The sequence below is a fragment of the Aythya fuligula genome, chromosome 6 (assembly GCF_009819795.1).
Source record: "Aythya fuligula isolate bAytFul2 chromosome 6, bAytFul2.pri, whole genome shotgun sequence".
NCBI classification, from domain to species: domain Eukaryota; kingdom Metazoa; phylum Chordata; class Aves; order Anseriformes; family Anatidae; genus Aythya; species Aythya fuligula.
The window spans coordinates 20,644,415-20,660,951 of NC_045564.1; the positions used below are offsets into that span (position 1 = coordinate 20,644,415).

The 16,537-nt window shown below is 33.5% G+C and overlaps 1 protein-coding gene across 1 annotated transcript in view; it reads right to left on the reverse strand.

Moving 5' to 3' along the window:
* SCN2A (sodium voltage-gated channel alpha subunit 2) overlaps nt 1-16,537 on the reverse strand; it is a 77,785-nt gene that overhangs the window by 41,628 nt on the left and 19,620 nt on the right. The window contains 8 exon segments of the mRNA XM_032190320.1: nt 622-763; nt 1,338-1,401; nt 5,321-5,593; nt 6,490-6,581; nt 7,259-7,387; nt 9,155-9,244; nt 11,559-11,677; nt 14,896-15,214. Of these exon segments, the coding sequence (XP_032046211.1) occupies nt 622-763; nt 1,338-1,401; nt 5,321-5,593; nt 6,490-6,581; nt 7,259-7,387; nt 9,155-9,244; nt 11,559-11,677; nt 14,896-15,162 (1,176 nt within the window). The 5' untranslated portion in view covers nt 15,163-15,214.

Genomic DNA, 16,537 nt, shown 5'->3' on the forward strand with positions numbered 1-16,537 from the left:
TGGTCAAGGTGAATAACATTCTGCAGCTTGAGTACTTCAGAATTTCTACTAATGATAAACATGTTACAGAAGTTGCTGCCACAATTACACCTTTGTATTATAACCTTTAAATCTAACAGTAGTGGGGCCACTAGCCAGCATCTTACCTTCTTCTCTCATCAGTCCCAAACTACAGTGCCACAAAGACAATGCAGTATACAAAATGTCATGCTGCACAACATCACTGTCCTTCAGGGTAAGGATCTGTATAGTTCAGGGACAAGATGTAACCTTCTCAAAGATAACATATTTGTACTAGACTGCAAATCAATTTAACTAGCATCTATTTACACCACGTTTGGGCAAGAAGCATTAACAAATTCATTTACTCATTTGTGAAAAGGAAACAATAATTCTTAACCACCTTCATAAAGTAACAGCTATTTCTTACTATGTATTTGAATAGCACATGGAAACCTAAATCATGGACAAGGCCCCTGTTGTTTTAGATAGCTTACATATATGAAATAGAAGATGATTTGTGTCCCAAAGGCCTTAGGGACACGTGAATGAAAATAACTATGCAAGTACTATGTAGTAATGGTATTGGTGATGGTGCTGTTTATTTTAATAAGTCCTCACCAGCTGGTAAAGATTCTCCCAAAAGTCCTGAGTCATCAATCGAAACAGTGACAAGAATGCCCAACTGAATGTATCAAAACTTGTGTAGCCATAGTTGGGGTTTCTACCAGCTTTCACACATATATATCCTTCTGGACATTGACTACAAAAGAAGAGGAAATGCTATTTTTAACAACTACTCTAAATTACGATATTCTATAGAAAATCACAAAATTGTTCAGGAGTACCAGTTGCTAATGAAATTATGAACAAGTAAAATTTTATTCTACATACCTAGGATAAAAATATGTATCTTAATCAGTTTTTAGTTTTTAATTCCATTTCCTATTGATATTTCAGTACTTTAATAATATAACTAACAGCAATCAACCCTTCCCCACAATTTTTCTTATCAACAAATTTCCATCAAGAAAGCAAGAGAAGAATGTCAACTAGAACGGCTGACGATAAACAGTCGTCAGCCAAATGGCAGTAACATTTATGCACTTAGGATCCATGGGATTACCTTTACAAAATTAGCCTAAAATTCTGAAGAAAGTGCCTGTGTAAACTCAAATCACATAGATGGTTATATTTAGGTATGGCTTCATATCCCCAAACATTGGTAATTTGAAACTCTAAGGTACAGTTGATGCTTTAGTTAGCTACCTAAGCTATTCTAAGTAGCTAATTATTCTTTCTTGATGCACTATGAAAAATGACGACCGTTTTCTTACCCTGCATCTGAGCTATTGCCACACAGCAGAGCATCATTTTGTCCTTCCAAGAAATAGAAATGATCTGTTTAAAAAAAAAAATGAATAGGATGATGAGAAAGACATAATTTATACCCTAAGGGAAATTGAACTATGACAAAAACTTTTACACTTTGAAGAAATAAGCAGAGCTAACTGTTTAACTGCAATATACAATGATCAGAGATTAAAAAAAAAAAAAAAAAAAAAGGAAAATACTGTTTTGATAGCAAAATTATATAGTCTTCAAGTTGGTCTTTCTTTAGAGAATAGAAAGGTAGTCATATGATTTATTCTGTGTTTAACCTACACAACTGAGAAAGAATACAAATGATGGATTAACAAATTGTTTATGTCAGCAAATGAGTGAATGTATACCAGGAAAACACGACAAATAAGGAGAGCAATTCCCTGCATTTTTCAAGCATTTTTGCATATACCATTTAGAGTTACTCATTTAAAACTATTGATTCCATACTAGTTTATCCAAATATTACTGGAAAAAGTACTGAAGTTTTTGCAGCATGAAAACACAACACAACATGCATGAGGTATTTTTAAGTGGATCTTGACTTGAGCAGTGGAAGGCAAAACAAAGCTTTTATTATACATGACCAAAAAAAAAAAAAAAACCTACACCAAATTCTATAGCAGAGAAGTGTACCTGAAGTATCTATATGCATTTTGTTAATAGGCTAACAAATAAAATGAGGTTAAAATTAATTTAAAGAGATGAAAGTTTAAAAAGCCCCTGCAACAATCTTCCTTTTTCTTTCTTTTTCTGTCTCATTCTCTTTCCTGTTTTTTTCTTTCCTTCTTTCCCTCTTTCTCTATCCTCCCTCTTTCTCTTTTTCTCTTTCTTTTCTCCTCTTTCTCCTTGTCCTTCTTCTGCTCCTGCTCCTCTCCCAGCCACTCCCACCTTTCCTTTCTCTGTTTTGATGCAGAAAATTAAAACCAATTTGCCATCAATTGCTTGTTTGGAGCTCTTATAGCAAAATGGGAATCTCTAGTGGTGATTTTTGGATCAGGTGGCATATTAAACTAAAGTTGCCAAAATTAGGTATGCTCTGGCTGTTCTCAGGAAACAGATGGTTCCTTCCTTGAGATCTACTGCCAGCTGGCATGGACTGACTTAGCTGGCATGAACAAGCTGAGGGCTAATGCTAAAGAGACAAGCAGGGAATTGCAACCAGTTCCTATTGACTGCTTCTGCTCTGTCACAACCAGTATATGATGGAGACAGCATAAAATCTGCTTATGTTAATGAGAAAGAGATTGTGCACATCACTTCTGCATCTGCCTTCTATTCTCCGACATAAGATGAGAAGACAATGGGTTTTTAGATATTTAGGTGCTTGCATAGTCATACCCTGTGAGAGATCTACTCCTACTTAAAAAGCTTAGAATGTATAAAGATTAAGATAGGCACCAAGCTGAATTTTCAAAATTGCCTGTGTGCCCAATTCACATTTCTGCACAGCACAGCTCCTCCTCTGGTAAACAGAGTATCCAGATAAACTGTCAAGTCAGCTCAATTCTCAGCCCAGTATTTTGAAATAAATAAATAAATAAATAAATGATCGATTTCTCAATATAAAGATGATATTGATAAAGTAAAAAAAAAAAAAAAAAAAAGTCAATACGAGCTTATTAAAAATTAGCTGTACATAAAACTATTCCTGTATCCTCCTTTGTCAACGTCAGGACAGTAGTCACAGGTACAAGTCCTACATGACACTTTCATAAGCAAGTAAGGGAGATATGTTCCAGCTGGAATCATCAGAAAATGCTTGAAAAATGATTCTGATAAAACAGTTGCCAGTGACCCACTGTCAATTCAGAAGGGCATTTTCTGAAGATCTTCAAAGGATCTGCACTATACACAGTTTTTATAACAAGTTTCATTAACAGCTCAAGATGAGACCTAATACAAAAAAAAAAAAAAAAAAAAAAAAAAAAAGCAAAAAAAATTTTGAATACAAAAAGCTAGGAGAGGAGATGACTGAAATTTAGAATGACTTTTGCAAACTAACAAGCTCGTCTAAAAGCAGTTGGATTTATTTCAACAGAGACAAGTGGAGAACACTACAGTTGACAAGACAAAATGGAATACATACATGCAAAACAGATAGGACCTGGCCACAGCCGTTGCTGTACAAAAAGATGCAGTGACTGTCATGAACCACAAGTTGACTGTGAATCAACAATACATCACATTACAAAAATGGTGTAATTTTGAGATGTATTAATAGGAATGTCAGATCTGTGGCATGAGCTAATTACTTCTCACTACGTTGTACCTTTACTAGAGGAGTAAGTACCAGATTTGAGCACCTTACTTAAAACAAACAAATGAAAACCATAATAAAACAGACTAATTGGAAACAGTCCAGAAAAGCAAAGATTGTCAAAGAGATACAGAGAAGATGAAACAAAGAAAATAGGTTTGCTTAGTTTAGAAAACACCAGAGAAAAGATTACAGTTTTAAAATGTTGTAAAGATTAATATAAAGTAGACTATTATTATCTTATTCTTAAGATCACAGAAGAAGCAGTATTTGAAATTCAGAAAACTTAGGTCAGAAAAACTTTCTATTTGTGTGATGTAGTACTAGAAGCAGCTCAAGAGGGAATGGAATGGAAAGAAATTGAATGAGATAGAATAGAATTGAATAGATTAGAATAGCAATAGAATTTATTTTTCGGAGGTTTTTAAGAACAGGTTATCATCCAAAATCTTCTCAAAGCCTGCATTTTTATGAGACTACTAGCATGCTGAAATGATAAGTATATTAAAAAGCATACATAAATATATTAAAGTATAAGTATATTAAAAAGTCTATTAAGAAGTATAAGCATAAGTATATTAAAAAGTATATAAAGCAACCAGACTTGGATCCAAAATCATTTAGCTGTTAAAATGAGGGATCCTAACTTTCAGTGATGTATTCATCAGTTACAACATTTATGAAGACTTTATAACAATTAAAAAAAAAAAAAAATTATTTTTTTAATATAAAATTAAAAAAAAAGATTGTGCCTAATTACAAAGTTAAAACTCTAAATACATTAACTATATATAAATAGGAGAGACTGAAGCTATTTTCCATTATGAAAGACAGAATAGCAATGCACTAGGGATACTTTCAGAGCTGTTCTGAGTTTTAAGACTTTTCTGTTAACAGAGCAGATATATTATAGATGTCACTGTTAACACAGTGACATTAACTAAACTACCTTAATTCTCAGGTGAAAACACTTATTACGTGGTACAACAGAGAAAAAAAATACTAGTTTCTTGATTTTCAACAGATTAGAAACAAATGAAAAGATACATAACATGTAATGTGGTTTTTATTTTGCTATGTTTAGATGCATAGGACCAGTATACTCATAAAGACATGTTTGTGCTGTGCAAGGGAGTATGGTGCAGAGATGTTCTCAACCAAGTTCCAGAACAAACAGTGCAGCTTCATTTACATGCTGCGGTAGGATTAGTGAGATAACTGATGTCCAAATGTGGATTTATGATTTGGGGCATTATCTTGCTATTATATCTAGCTATACAGATTTCAGATCCCATATTAGAACTGTTACACTATTTCAGGAGGATATTTCTGCATTGTGCTCCAGTGTGGGTTTACTCTAAAAGTCCTACACACAACTTCGATTTACTCTAAAGTCCTACACAGTAGAAGGTTAAAAACAAACAAAAAAAAGTTTTGTTGGTACCCAGTACAATATCATGAATATATTAAACTACATTTTGACTGTTGCTTTATTTACAACACAAAGTGTTTATTTTTTAAATGAAAATTAAAACTATAATCTGCAAAAACTGTAAGTGCTTTTATGTTTCTTGACTAGGAATCAACATTTTAATTGCAGTGAAAAGATACTGATATGCTTTTGTAACTTTTAAGAAGTTTCAGAAAAAATAATACAGTAAATGGTATCATTCTTACTTCTATCTTCGATGTACTCATCCCAGTTAAATGTTGTCATTGTTGTATTAATAAATGTGCCATTTTCACCTATAGAGCTATTAAAGTAGGAAATAACAGTTGTTTCAAAAGTAGAATTGTCTGGAGGCCACTGCAGGCATTTATTCCTCAAGTTGCCCATGAACAGCTGCAGCCCTATTAGTGCAAATACACTCAGACAAAACACAGTCAGGATCATAACATCTGAGAGCTTCTTCACAGACTGAATTAGGGCTCCCACGATAGTCTTCAAGCCTGCAAAGAGAAAAGATTTTTATGATGATGTTAAACATACTAAACACACAAAAAATCATGTGTTTTTTTTCTAGATTTCATGCAGAATGACAACTAAATGAGTCTAATGTTTGTGATACAATAATACCCATGAAAAGACTGGTTACTTGTGAAGATGAGTGAAAAGCTGTAAATTTATGCTTATTCTAGAGTGTACAGAAATAAAAAGTAGCTATTACCAAACACATTGTTTATGCCAAAACAAGTGATTTTATTACTCATGCTATATCTCAACCTTACATAGGAAAGTACTGTTTGCTTTTGCTGATGCTTCTTGCCCAAACCTTTCTTATATGAACTTTTCAAAAATTATTCTGCATTTATAAACCTATTACAAAGACATAATAAATTCTTATTTTAAAGATAACCTAATAATAATGTTCTTACGATATGAGAGGGATGATGGTTTGGAGAAGAAAGACATCTTTAAAACAATTCCCCATGCATGGCCCATGCTATCCTTTAGAGATTAATTTTTTATATATGACATTTGAAACTGAGTTAAAGTTGATATATCAAGTGCCTGTAATAAATGATAAAATTTGCATCAATATGAAAGCTTAAAATTAATTTATATTTAAAACATATAAAGGAAAGCTTGATGTCATAAGATGCAAATCACATAGGCTGTTTACTGCAAATATCTCATGCAAGAATTTGTTAAACTCAAAGGCTGATTTTTTGAAAAGAAAACACAGCTAATAAAAAAAGCAAAAATCAATCTAAATAAAATTGTATCTTGATTCCTGCTTTTTTATTTTGTTAACAATGTGTAGCAAACAAGGCTTATGTTTTAAAAACGTGAGTACAGCCTCTGTAGAACAAAAGTCAGCCTCAGTGTTTAACCTAGCTCTCACCTGGAATGACTGATATTGTTTTCAAAGCTCGGAGAACTCTGAATGTTCTCAACGCTGAGACATTGCCCAGGTCCACAAACTCTGTCACATATCTGTAATAGGGGAGTTCACACACAAACACAATGACAGCACACAAATAACAATTGGAGAAACGAGGGGCCTAACACCTTACACCAACTACATCTTACCTGGGATTACAGAAATAGTTTTCAAAGCTCTCAATACTCTGAAAGTTCGAAGAGCTGAAACATTGCCTAGGTTTACAAATTCTGTTACATACCTGTAGGATTAAATCACAGTTACTCAGAATTGAGGCAGATTTTATTCTATTTGCTTGGGTCTTTGATTAAGACCTTTTCAGCGTTCACTGTATTTTGCCTGCGTTATAAATATCCTTCTGACCATAAAATTAAATTAAATTTTGTCAAAGTAAACCACATTCACTTGATTTTTGCAACCTAATTTGGTCAGCTTCTAGCAGGAAGTCAGAATGATTCCTTTAATTCTGGTATGCAGAAAGGAGACAGGATATGAACAGTTCAGGCTTGATGGCATTCACAATTCTAACAGGCTGACACACCATGCTGGCCTCTGCAGCACATGCTCAGTTAGAAATACTAAAATGTGTAAAAGAGGTAGAAGAAACATATTGAAACCGCAGGAAGTCCAGGCTCCAAATGTTCTGGCTGACAAAATATGAGGCAATTTTTAGTCACTAATTTCATGCTATCAGAAAGATATTTTTTTTAAAAAAAAAAAGGAGACTTACGCAAATGTAATGACAGTGAAATCTAGCCAATTCCACGGGTCTCGAAGAAATGTAAAATCTTCTAAGCAGAAGCCCCTTGCAAGAATTTTAATAAGTGATTCAAAGGTATAAATTCCAGTGAATGTGTATCTAAGAAAAATATGCAAGACAGAGTTTATAGAAACACATTTATGCTTTCTGTACACAGTATGCTCTTTAGTCCTATCTTCTTCTCTTTGAGTGGCATTAAAAATTTAATGCAAAATACAACCAACTTTAAACATCTGCACAATTTATTACTTAAGGGAGAAGTAGGAATCAAATTACAATTATAAGACTACATCACAATCCGTAGGCCAAAGATCAGATTCTATAATCTACACCAATGAATCAGATGTAAAATTCCCTGTTACTTCATTGGTGCATGTTTATGTCCAATCTAAATCAATGTTGTAAGAAAATACATGTAAATACATAGTGATTTCAAAAGTTGCTTCCGGTCTAAAAGTGTATTTCTTCAATATTGTTTTTATACTGAAATACTGGACAGTACCATGATCTCACAACCTGTTAACCTCTCAGCATCACTCATTGACTTTGTTACAGAGTAGTTGTACCCAGTACTGCACCTTCAGCAAGGCAGGCATAGTACTGAAACAAACCCAGTGTTTTCAGATGCAAAATCCTGTGCAAGAACAACCAAAAATATTTACCAATTTCAATAAAATTCAGCTACTAAAAAAAAAAATGTGGCTGAAACATAAAAGGCTAAAATGTTTAATTCTGTCATTCTGAGCCACTTAAATTTTCTATCTCCAAATGATGTCATTTTGAAATTTACTTTCATTTGTATCTTTAATGGAAAAAACGATAAAACAGACTTTTTCAAATTAAACCATTTAAAAGATTTGAACTGCTTTTCAGACTTGACTCAACCTGAAACCAATTTTCCAGTATGAACTTTCTTCAGTTCAATCACTATAAAAAATGTTTTTTTCCTGCACAACTTTACTCAACCGATGACAGGACTTCCATTATATATATAAATGGCATAATATAATGACATGAAGAAATATTCAAGCTAGCTATCTTTATTCATAAATACTTACAAAATGCCAGACATCCTGAATGCATGTAGTTCATATTGAACTCAAAATGAGAATGCCTACACTGTCTTTAATAGCCCTATGATTAGCCCTGTTGATTACCACAGATTAAACTGGTACTTATCATCCAAAGCAGTTAGGAGGGAAGAAGCAGCAGAAGCATAAAATGCTATTACAAAAATGAAGCACCATCAAGAGCAGTGTTTCACACTGCAGCCTTGGAACCATAAAAAATTTTGTGCCAATTGTATATGGGGACCAAAGTGTTGATACCATATTGGAACTTTTCTTTTTCTAGCTGTTACTTACTATGGGAGGATTAGCCAATGCCTTAAATACTTTTGTAATAGCTTATTTTTCATACTAACATTTCATTATTGGTCTGTCTTTGGTAAATGAAAGATGTACAATGCTAAACACACCATCCAGTGGACTCTTTATCTGTAATGGCTGCTGCAAGAGATAGGAGGGTGCATTTCCCCAGGTTCTTGCAAAGACGCAACACAGAATGCAGTGTAAAATATTTATCATCCACTTTTTTGCATGGTCATAAGACTAGCTTCATCTTCTTATATTACCCATCTAATGTTGCAAATGGAGAATTGAAATTTAACAATCTGTAATGAGGGAAGTGTTAGAAAATATATTGATTTACACAGAAGAAACTGGCAACTGAATGGCTGTTTAAAGCATATGCCACAAAGTAGTTGTTGTCAGTAAATGTCATCCTTATTAATATAACATGATAAACAGTAGTTTATTTCAAATTACTGAATTCAAAGAAATGTCAAAGAAAATCCATTTAACTTACTCTACATTCTTTGTCCAGTCTGGAGGGTTACTCATGGTCATAAATACACAGTTGGTCAAAATAGTGCACATGATAAGCATGCTGAATAACGTAGGTTAAGAGTTAAGGAATGTAAGCCAGAAAATCTTATTAAAAGAATATCAAACAACACCATGGCCTGGCAGATATCCAGTATCAGGAGCTATTTATCCCTCCACTGCTATACTGATGCTCAGGAAATATGAGTATGTTATCCATAGTCACTGCTTTTTAGTTAAAAGAGAACAACCACACACTAAAAATTAAAAGAAAGCTAGACATATATATACGCAAAAAAAATCACTTAACTTACATGAGTTCTTTCTTTTGAAACAAAAATTTGAACATTTAAAGTAGTGGCTTCTAATCTAGTGGAGTAATACAAAACATTAATTTTGTTGGATGACCTAGACAAAACAGGCTGACCTGTTTTCTCTATGTATGTTTTTTGTTGTTGTTTTTGCTTCAGTGCAAATTCTAGAAAAATTCCAAGTCATAAATAATTTAACTGATTGTGACAGAACGACTCTGGATTTACAAACCTTCACTCACAGGACTTACACATTCTTAGAAATGAAAATAGGAACACAGAAATGAAAACCGCACAATGATACACAAAATGTCCACACGATGGCACCATTACCTAAAATTAAGAGAGAGCAAAACTCGACTTTAAGAGCTTTAGTTTATTTAACTAAAATGTAGGTTGACATGGTGCTCCACTCTAGGAATCTGAGTATTATAGTGTGGGAAGTACTGTAATATTCTCCTCACACATCCCTTTATATGTCTACATTAACCAAACAAAACAAAACCTTCAAGCAACAGTAAATACCTCTGCCTTCTGATGTGTCAAACTAACAACATTACAGCCAGCAATTCCCCAGGTCTTTCATCTCATTAAACAGATTTCAAACCTTTTACTTGGAACGTAGCTTCTTGCTGTATAATTAATAAGTGAAAGGAGCAGAAGAGAAAAGACAGTATTCTAAAACATAATAAATAATGTATTATGACTACTTCACAAGTGCATAACGTAGATAGGCAATCCCTTTTTGAAAAAATATCTTCTCACGGTTGAAAATCCTCACTATTCTTTCATCAGGTGAGAAATAACTGGAATGTACCTTCCCAAAATGTTAAACAATGATTTTTAATATTCTGACTTTGGTCACTACATGTGTTACCATCTTACTTCCATCTTACTTCCATGATCTTCCATTACTCCATGTAATTGAATAATGCTCTGTTACATGCTACAGAATGTCATATAACTCTCAAATAGTTATTTGTAGTGGCGCTTTTAGCAAGCAAATATAAAGCAGACTATGCAGTGTTATGACTGATTCTGAAGTCATTTGTAGGCTAGCCATTGATAACAACATTCAACACATATTAGGTAATCATAATTATCAGACTTCCATTATATTAAAATTATTACAAAATCCTTCCAAAGTTTATTCTACATGATCTTAGGATACCTCTATGTAACACTACAGAAAACTGCTTTCAGTGTGGTTATGGTAGACTCCTCTGAAATATAAGTGTGCAAACATTTGTATGTGCTCCTTAAGTAAAAAACTTTTTGAAGTCAAAGCCCTCAATGACTTTGTATCAGTATTTGGGATCAGACCAATGGGATGCCCATTGTAGTCATACATCAAAACACTGAGAAAGACAAAATGAGAGATGACCATTTACCTTTGCAAATCTCTACCTATAATGTGGAAATATCAGGACCTACTCGAAGACTGAAATTACAGTATCTACAGAATTACAAATGCATAAGGTAATAATGATCAAGAAATAAATATGACAGGCTGGATACATACGGGACTTAGAATGTGTAAGACAAGAAACCTAAGCAGTTCTATCAAACTAGCCTTCTGCAAGTGGGATCTGAATACAAAAATGAAAAGGAATAATGAAACTATTTTCACTAAATATTCATGTGAGCACATAACTGGGATAAAAGATTTGGTTTTAACACAGTGTCAGTGAAGAACTAAAAGTATTTTGAGCAATATGTCCGTTATTTGTGAAAAAAATGTGGTGAGATGGGAAAATATGAAAGAAGATGTGAGGATTACATGAAAAATAAGAGGGAAGGAAAAAAATAAATAGGTGGGGGAAGAAGAAAGACACGGGAAAAAATGTAAAGGAAGATGATTGGTTATCTGGCTTCTGATATCTGGCTTCCACCAATGACAAACAAACAACACTAAAAAGGGGAAAAGAAAAAAAAAAAAAAAGGGAGAAATAGTACAGAGAAGAAGGACAAGGCACTATAGATCTGTTGATCTTGGAACATGCATCAGAGAATGATTTAAAAACTAAGTAACATCTCATTGACTACAATTTTAGACTAACCACTTGAAAAGGATATGAATGTACCAAAATCTTAATAGCTATTTTTCTAAGAGGATTGAAAGGAGTTAACATGTATAGGGCAGAGGTGGCACTGAATCGGAATATTGCCTTCCCTTTATTCAATACTATAAAGGTCTGGAAAAAAAGAAACACAGAATGTAAAATAACATTTAAAAGATACTAACAAGTAACAAACAATGTACAAGTTCAAACCCTGAATAATTTTCATTTCATCATTGAAATGAAATGTATTTGGTCAGACTTTTCTTCTATTTGCACCCCACCCCACCCGCCACAGAATCACAATCCCCTTGTCCAGTTCACATATAGCAGACTCCGTTCAAATTACTATCAATAGATTTGCATGAACACATTTTGAGCATTTATTTACAAATCATAAGCAATCCTGCTATTGCTAGCTAGAAAACAAAGACAGGTACATAAGGTGCAAAGGTAGTAGGTAAAAGTACTAATATCTGATGTATTGGTATACTTTCTACAGCTTAGAACAAAAATACGGATGTACACAACTTTCAAAAACTTTAAGGAACCATTTAATTGCCAACATTCCAAATAACCAGCATTAATTATCATACCATGAAAGTACTAAGACAATAGTGCATGGAGTGATATAATTTTCAAAGGAGAAATTGCAAAGAAGGAAATTGCAGTTTTTGGACATAACATTAATGCAGTGGATAGTTTTCACAGTACTCTCTAAAAAGAATAACATATTGCTTCTCTTTTGAGAGTTTCATACCTGCAATTCTGTCTATTTTTCTTATGCCATGCTTTACTTTTACCTAATATAGAATTCAATAATCCATGTATTTTCACTGTCTCTCCATGGTTTCACCAATAACTCATGCATACTGCCAACACTAAAAAGGCTTTTATAAATGTAGTATTTTTTTCCTTAAAACCTGGGAAATAAAGAAGGATAAAGCCTTTATTTAATATGCAGTATGTTGTCTTCTTTTTTTTTTTTTTTTTTTTTTTAATTATTATTATTTAGATTACCATGCATTTGGATAAATTCCTATTTCTATTATCTCTTCTTTCCAAACATGGGTGAAAGTTCATGTTCACTGAAGGTAAGAGGATCTAGTTAGCATTGTGGCAGCCCTAAAAAGCCCAAAAGGAACATAAACCATGCAAATCTGGAGCACTGCCAGGAACCATGATCTACCACAGCTGGAATCAGAGGGCAGCATTTGCAAAGATTATGCTCTGCCTTCTGAGCTGGTGTGCCAAATACAGCAGCTGAAATCCTGGAAACATGAGGCCTCCCCCTGCTTGAAATCATAAACTTTAGCTCTTCCAAAGTGAACACATTTCCATTCTCAGATACATGCTGATTCTCAAGCCATACTTTGGTACTTAATTGTAGAGGAGAAAGAATTAGTCTCTAATGTGCTATGTTTTTTTATCATTGCTTTTCAACTCCATTAATACTCCTTTCAAGAAACTCTACCCGAAAATCAGAGTTTCTCACATGTCTTCTGTTCCCTTTATTCTGACAAAACATCTGTTGAAGCATCATTTCTGCACTGCTGGCCTACCAAGACATATTGAAAAATTAAAATGGAACCTGACCTAAATACACAAACAAGGATGTTCAAAAAGATACAAAGAACACTAAGAAAAATATCAGGAGAAATATGATTGCAATGTGTGTAGTTTGAAATCTTACATCTCAAGCTAGAAACCACAATGCTTTTGGAAAAAATCAAGGCAATTGCTACTTACGTCTCTCACTCTAGAGCAAGCAACTCAGAAGGTATATACTTCATTTTCACAATAAATTGCAGAATTACTTTTCTGGTTTCCAAACCATGATAATACATGTGTTAATTTAAGGATTTCCAGCACCATTTTTTTTATTTTTTTTTTTTTAGATTTTTATTACTGCAGAACTGGAAAGGAAGGAAGGAAAGAAACCAGAACTTTGACCCAAATCTCATTTGCTGTACTTCCTGACTTCAACAGCATTAACCACTTGAGTAAAGGGAGCAGAACACAATATTTAACTTAAAATGTAATTGAAAATTGAAGTCACAATTCTCCATAGAATGAATTGAGATTTGGAAATTCTGCAATGAAAATTTAAGGTAGAGCTTAGTTTTTAAAGCTGTTTAGGTTGTCTCTAAACACTCTGTTTAGGTTGTCTCTAAGGTCCATACTAGTGATAAGGTAAATCCCTAATTCCTGCAGGAAATATCTTTTTTTTTTTTTTTTTAATTAGTTCAAGTTTGACTCCTAACATTTCTTGAGGGTTTTCTTCCATTTTCTTCAGTCATTTTTTGCTTTCATGTTTTTTTGTTTGTTTGTTTTTAATTCACTTGTTTTCACTCACTTGATAAAGTCCACAAGAAAAACAAAAGAAAGAACAAGAAAAAATGAGGGAGACAAAATTCATCAGTCATTTCTTCTTCTCTGGTAAAATAATGCTGATGCAATACATATGATGCCAAATCCTAAAGGAATGGAGTTCTGGAGGAAACCTAATTCCATCCAGCCAAAAGTCTAAAGCTTAGCACTACTCCGTTTGGCCCCACAGTTGTTATAGTTTTTTTTTGTTTTTGTTTTTGTTTTTGTTTTAAAAAAAGAGAGAGAGAGAGAATACATGTTCTTATTAAAAAATAAAAGTCTATAAAATATTTTTTAAATTAGTTCTGCAGAAACTCCAAAAGGAATTTCTACATTCTCATTATTTGCCTCTCTTTTTTGCCACCTCCTCTTTAATAACAATCAGAGCAATACGAACCTGGATGTGAAAAACTTTTAACGGAGTATGTAAGTTGGATGTATGATTCCTCTATAGAGTGAATGAAGAGGAAAGAGGAAGATCTTCAGCATATCCTGAGAAATTACCTTTGCATACTTCCCTATCCTTACGAGCAAGAGAAAGCAGCCTAGGCTTTCTGTGTGATAGTGATGAAAGCTAGTCATGTGTCTAGCTACCTTTCAGATGGGTTTCAGGATGAAGATCTGCTCCTCTCACTTCCAAAACAGAACAATTAATGAAATAATAGCATTCTAAAGATATCCCTTGTGCTACTTTTTCAAGATTTTTCCTGCATATGAAACAATGAAAGCTACATATTTTAGTAACATGCCAAGTATATCAAAATAAACATAAATGCATCGCTACCTGCAGACTAGGTTCCACAAACTTGCATTACTAACTTCTGTTCTTACAACTGAGATTTCTGCCAATTAAATCAGCTGTCAGGGGAATGTAATTTTAAATAAAGACTGGATCCAAAACAGTGTAAAGCCAAAGAGACTGCGAGAGAATATGCTCTATTTTCATCTTCTTAAGGTTTCATAGACATATACAACACACTCACTTTTTTATTGATATAATATGGGTCCAGGTCTTCCAAGGGCTCGGACACCATTCCTGGAGGTATGTCACCATAAATAAATGGCAGTGTTTTTCCTGCTTCCAAGTCACTGTTTGGCTTTGGGCCATCTTCTTCATCATCATCTTTGCGTTCTTGTTTGGATTTCTTAGCTTTTTCTTCATTGATACGCTGTTCAATCGCTGCAAGTGATTCTCTTGTGAAATAGCGGAAGCTGTCAGGTCCTGGTGGTACCAGCACTGATTGTGCCATCTTTTCATCCTGCACCTCTTAATTACTGCTTAGCCTCTCTCATAAAAAAGTGCTAAATATATATTTAAAAAAAAAAAAAAAAAAAAGAAAGAAAAAAAACATTTTAGAGCAACACAAATAGCCATAGACAATGTAAAGGAATATACCTTCATAGAATTTTCTGTGGGACATCTTTATTAAAGACGGTAATTATCACCCAAGAGGAGATTGTTGTGAATTTTATTTTTTTTTTTTCTAGACAAAATATTTTCTTTTGTGGCTAACCTCTTGGAGGTAAAAGCATCAATTCTTGTGACATTTAATTTAAAAAATTCTTAGTCCTTGTGAAGGTAGATTGTCAAAAGAAAAAAAAAAAAAAGATTGTATAAAAATGTCACATATAACACACATATAACACAACATCATCTTGCTTTTTTTCAAGGGTAATCCTATGATCAATCCATTGAATAAAGTAGGAGATACTTTCCAGCACATTCAGTGTGAGGCAACAGCAGTTCAGAATTGTTTATGGTTCAGTTTTGAGGAGTGAAACTCCAGTCAGTACACCTTTTAATTATCCTGAAAGCTGTAACTTGAACCAACCATCCCTACAGCAAGATGGACCAGTAATTGCTCTCAGAATCCACTACTGCCACATAAAGCCAGAAGGATCACTTAAAAGCAATGTGAGATGCTCCTTCTGCTCAGGTACAAATATGCTGCCTTTGCAGAGCTGCCAGCTCAGGAAACAAGGGATCAGGCATAAGCACCTGTATTCAGATCCCCTGCCTGGCAACACACTGTGCACTGGAAGAATTGCTGAATTAAACAAAAATTATATTTAATCATTAGATAATGCACTTGTTGACCTTTTAGTATCGATACCATATAAATTATATTATATATATATATTTATATATTATATATAATATATATTTTAAACAATTTTCAGTGAAAAGAGCAGAACTATTTTTTCTTGATGTCTCCAAACAGTTTGGTTAAAAAGAACAAACAGAAAATATTTTTAATGCAAATACTTTAATATGAAATCATAAACACGATCTCTGCCATGCATTTTTCTTGAGAGTCCTTATCCTGAGTAAGCACATTAAAAATACAGCAAATGCAGTAAAAAATAACTTCTGTGTAAGTAAATAAACCCAAGAAACAATTATCAAATTAAAATGATACAATAGTTAGAATACAATCAGTATGATCCTATTTTACTGTCTCACTAAATATACATACTCCAGCACAGCTGCAACAAATTCCTATTTTGGAAGCCTGCTAAATAAACTGCGGCACGATACTTTCTCCTCCTTTTCATCCATATGCATATAGCCATTTACACCTACATAGACATCCCCACACATCCCAACTCCTGCAGGTCTCCCTG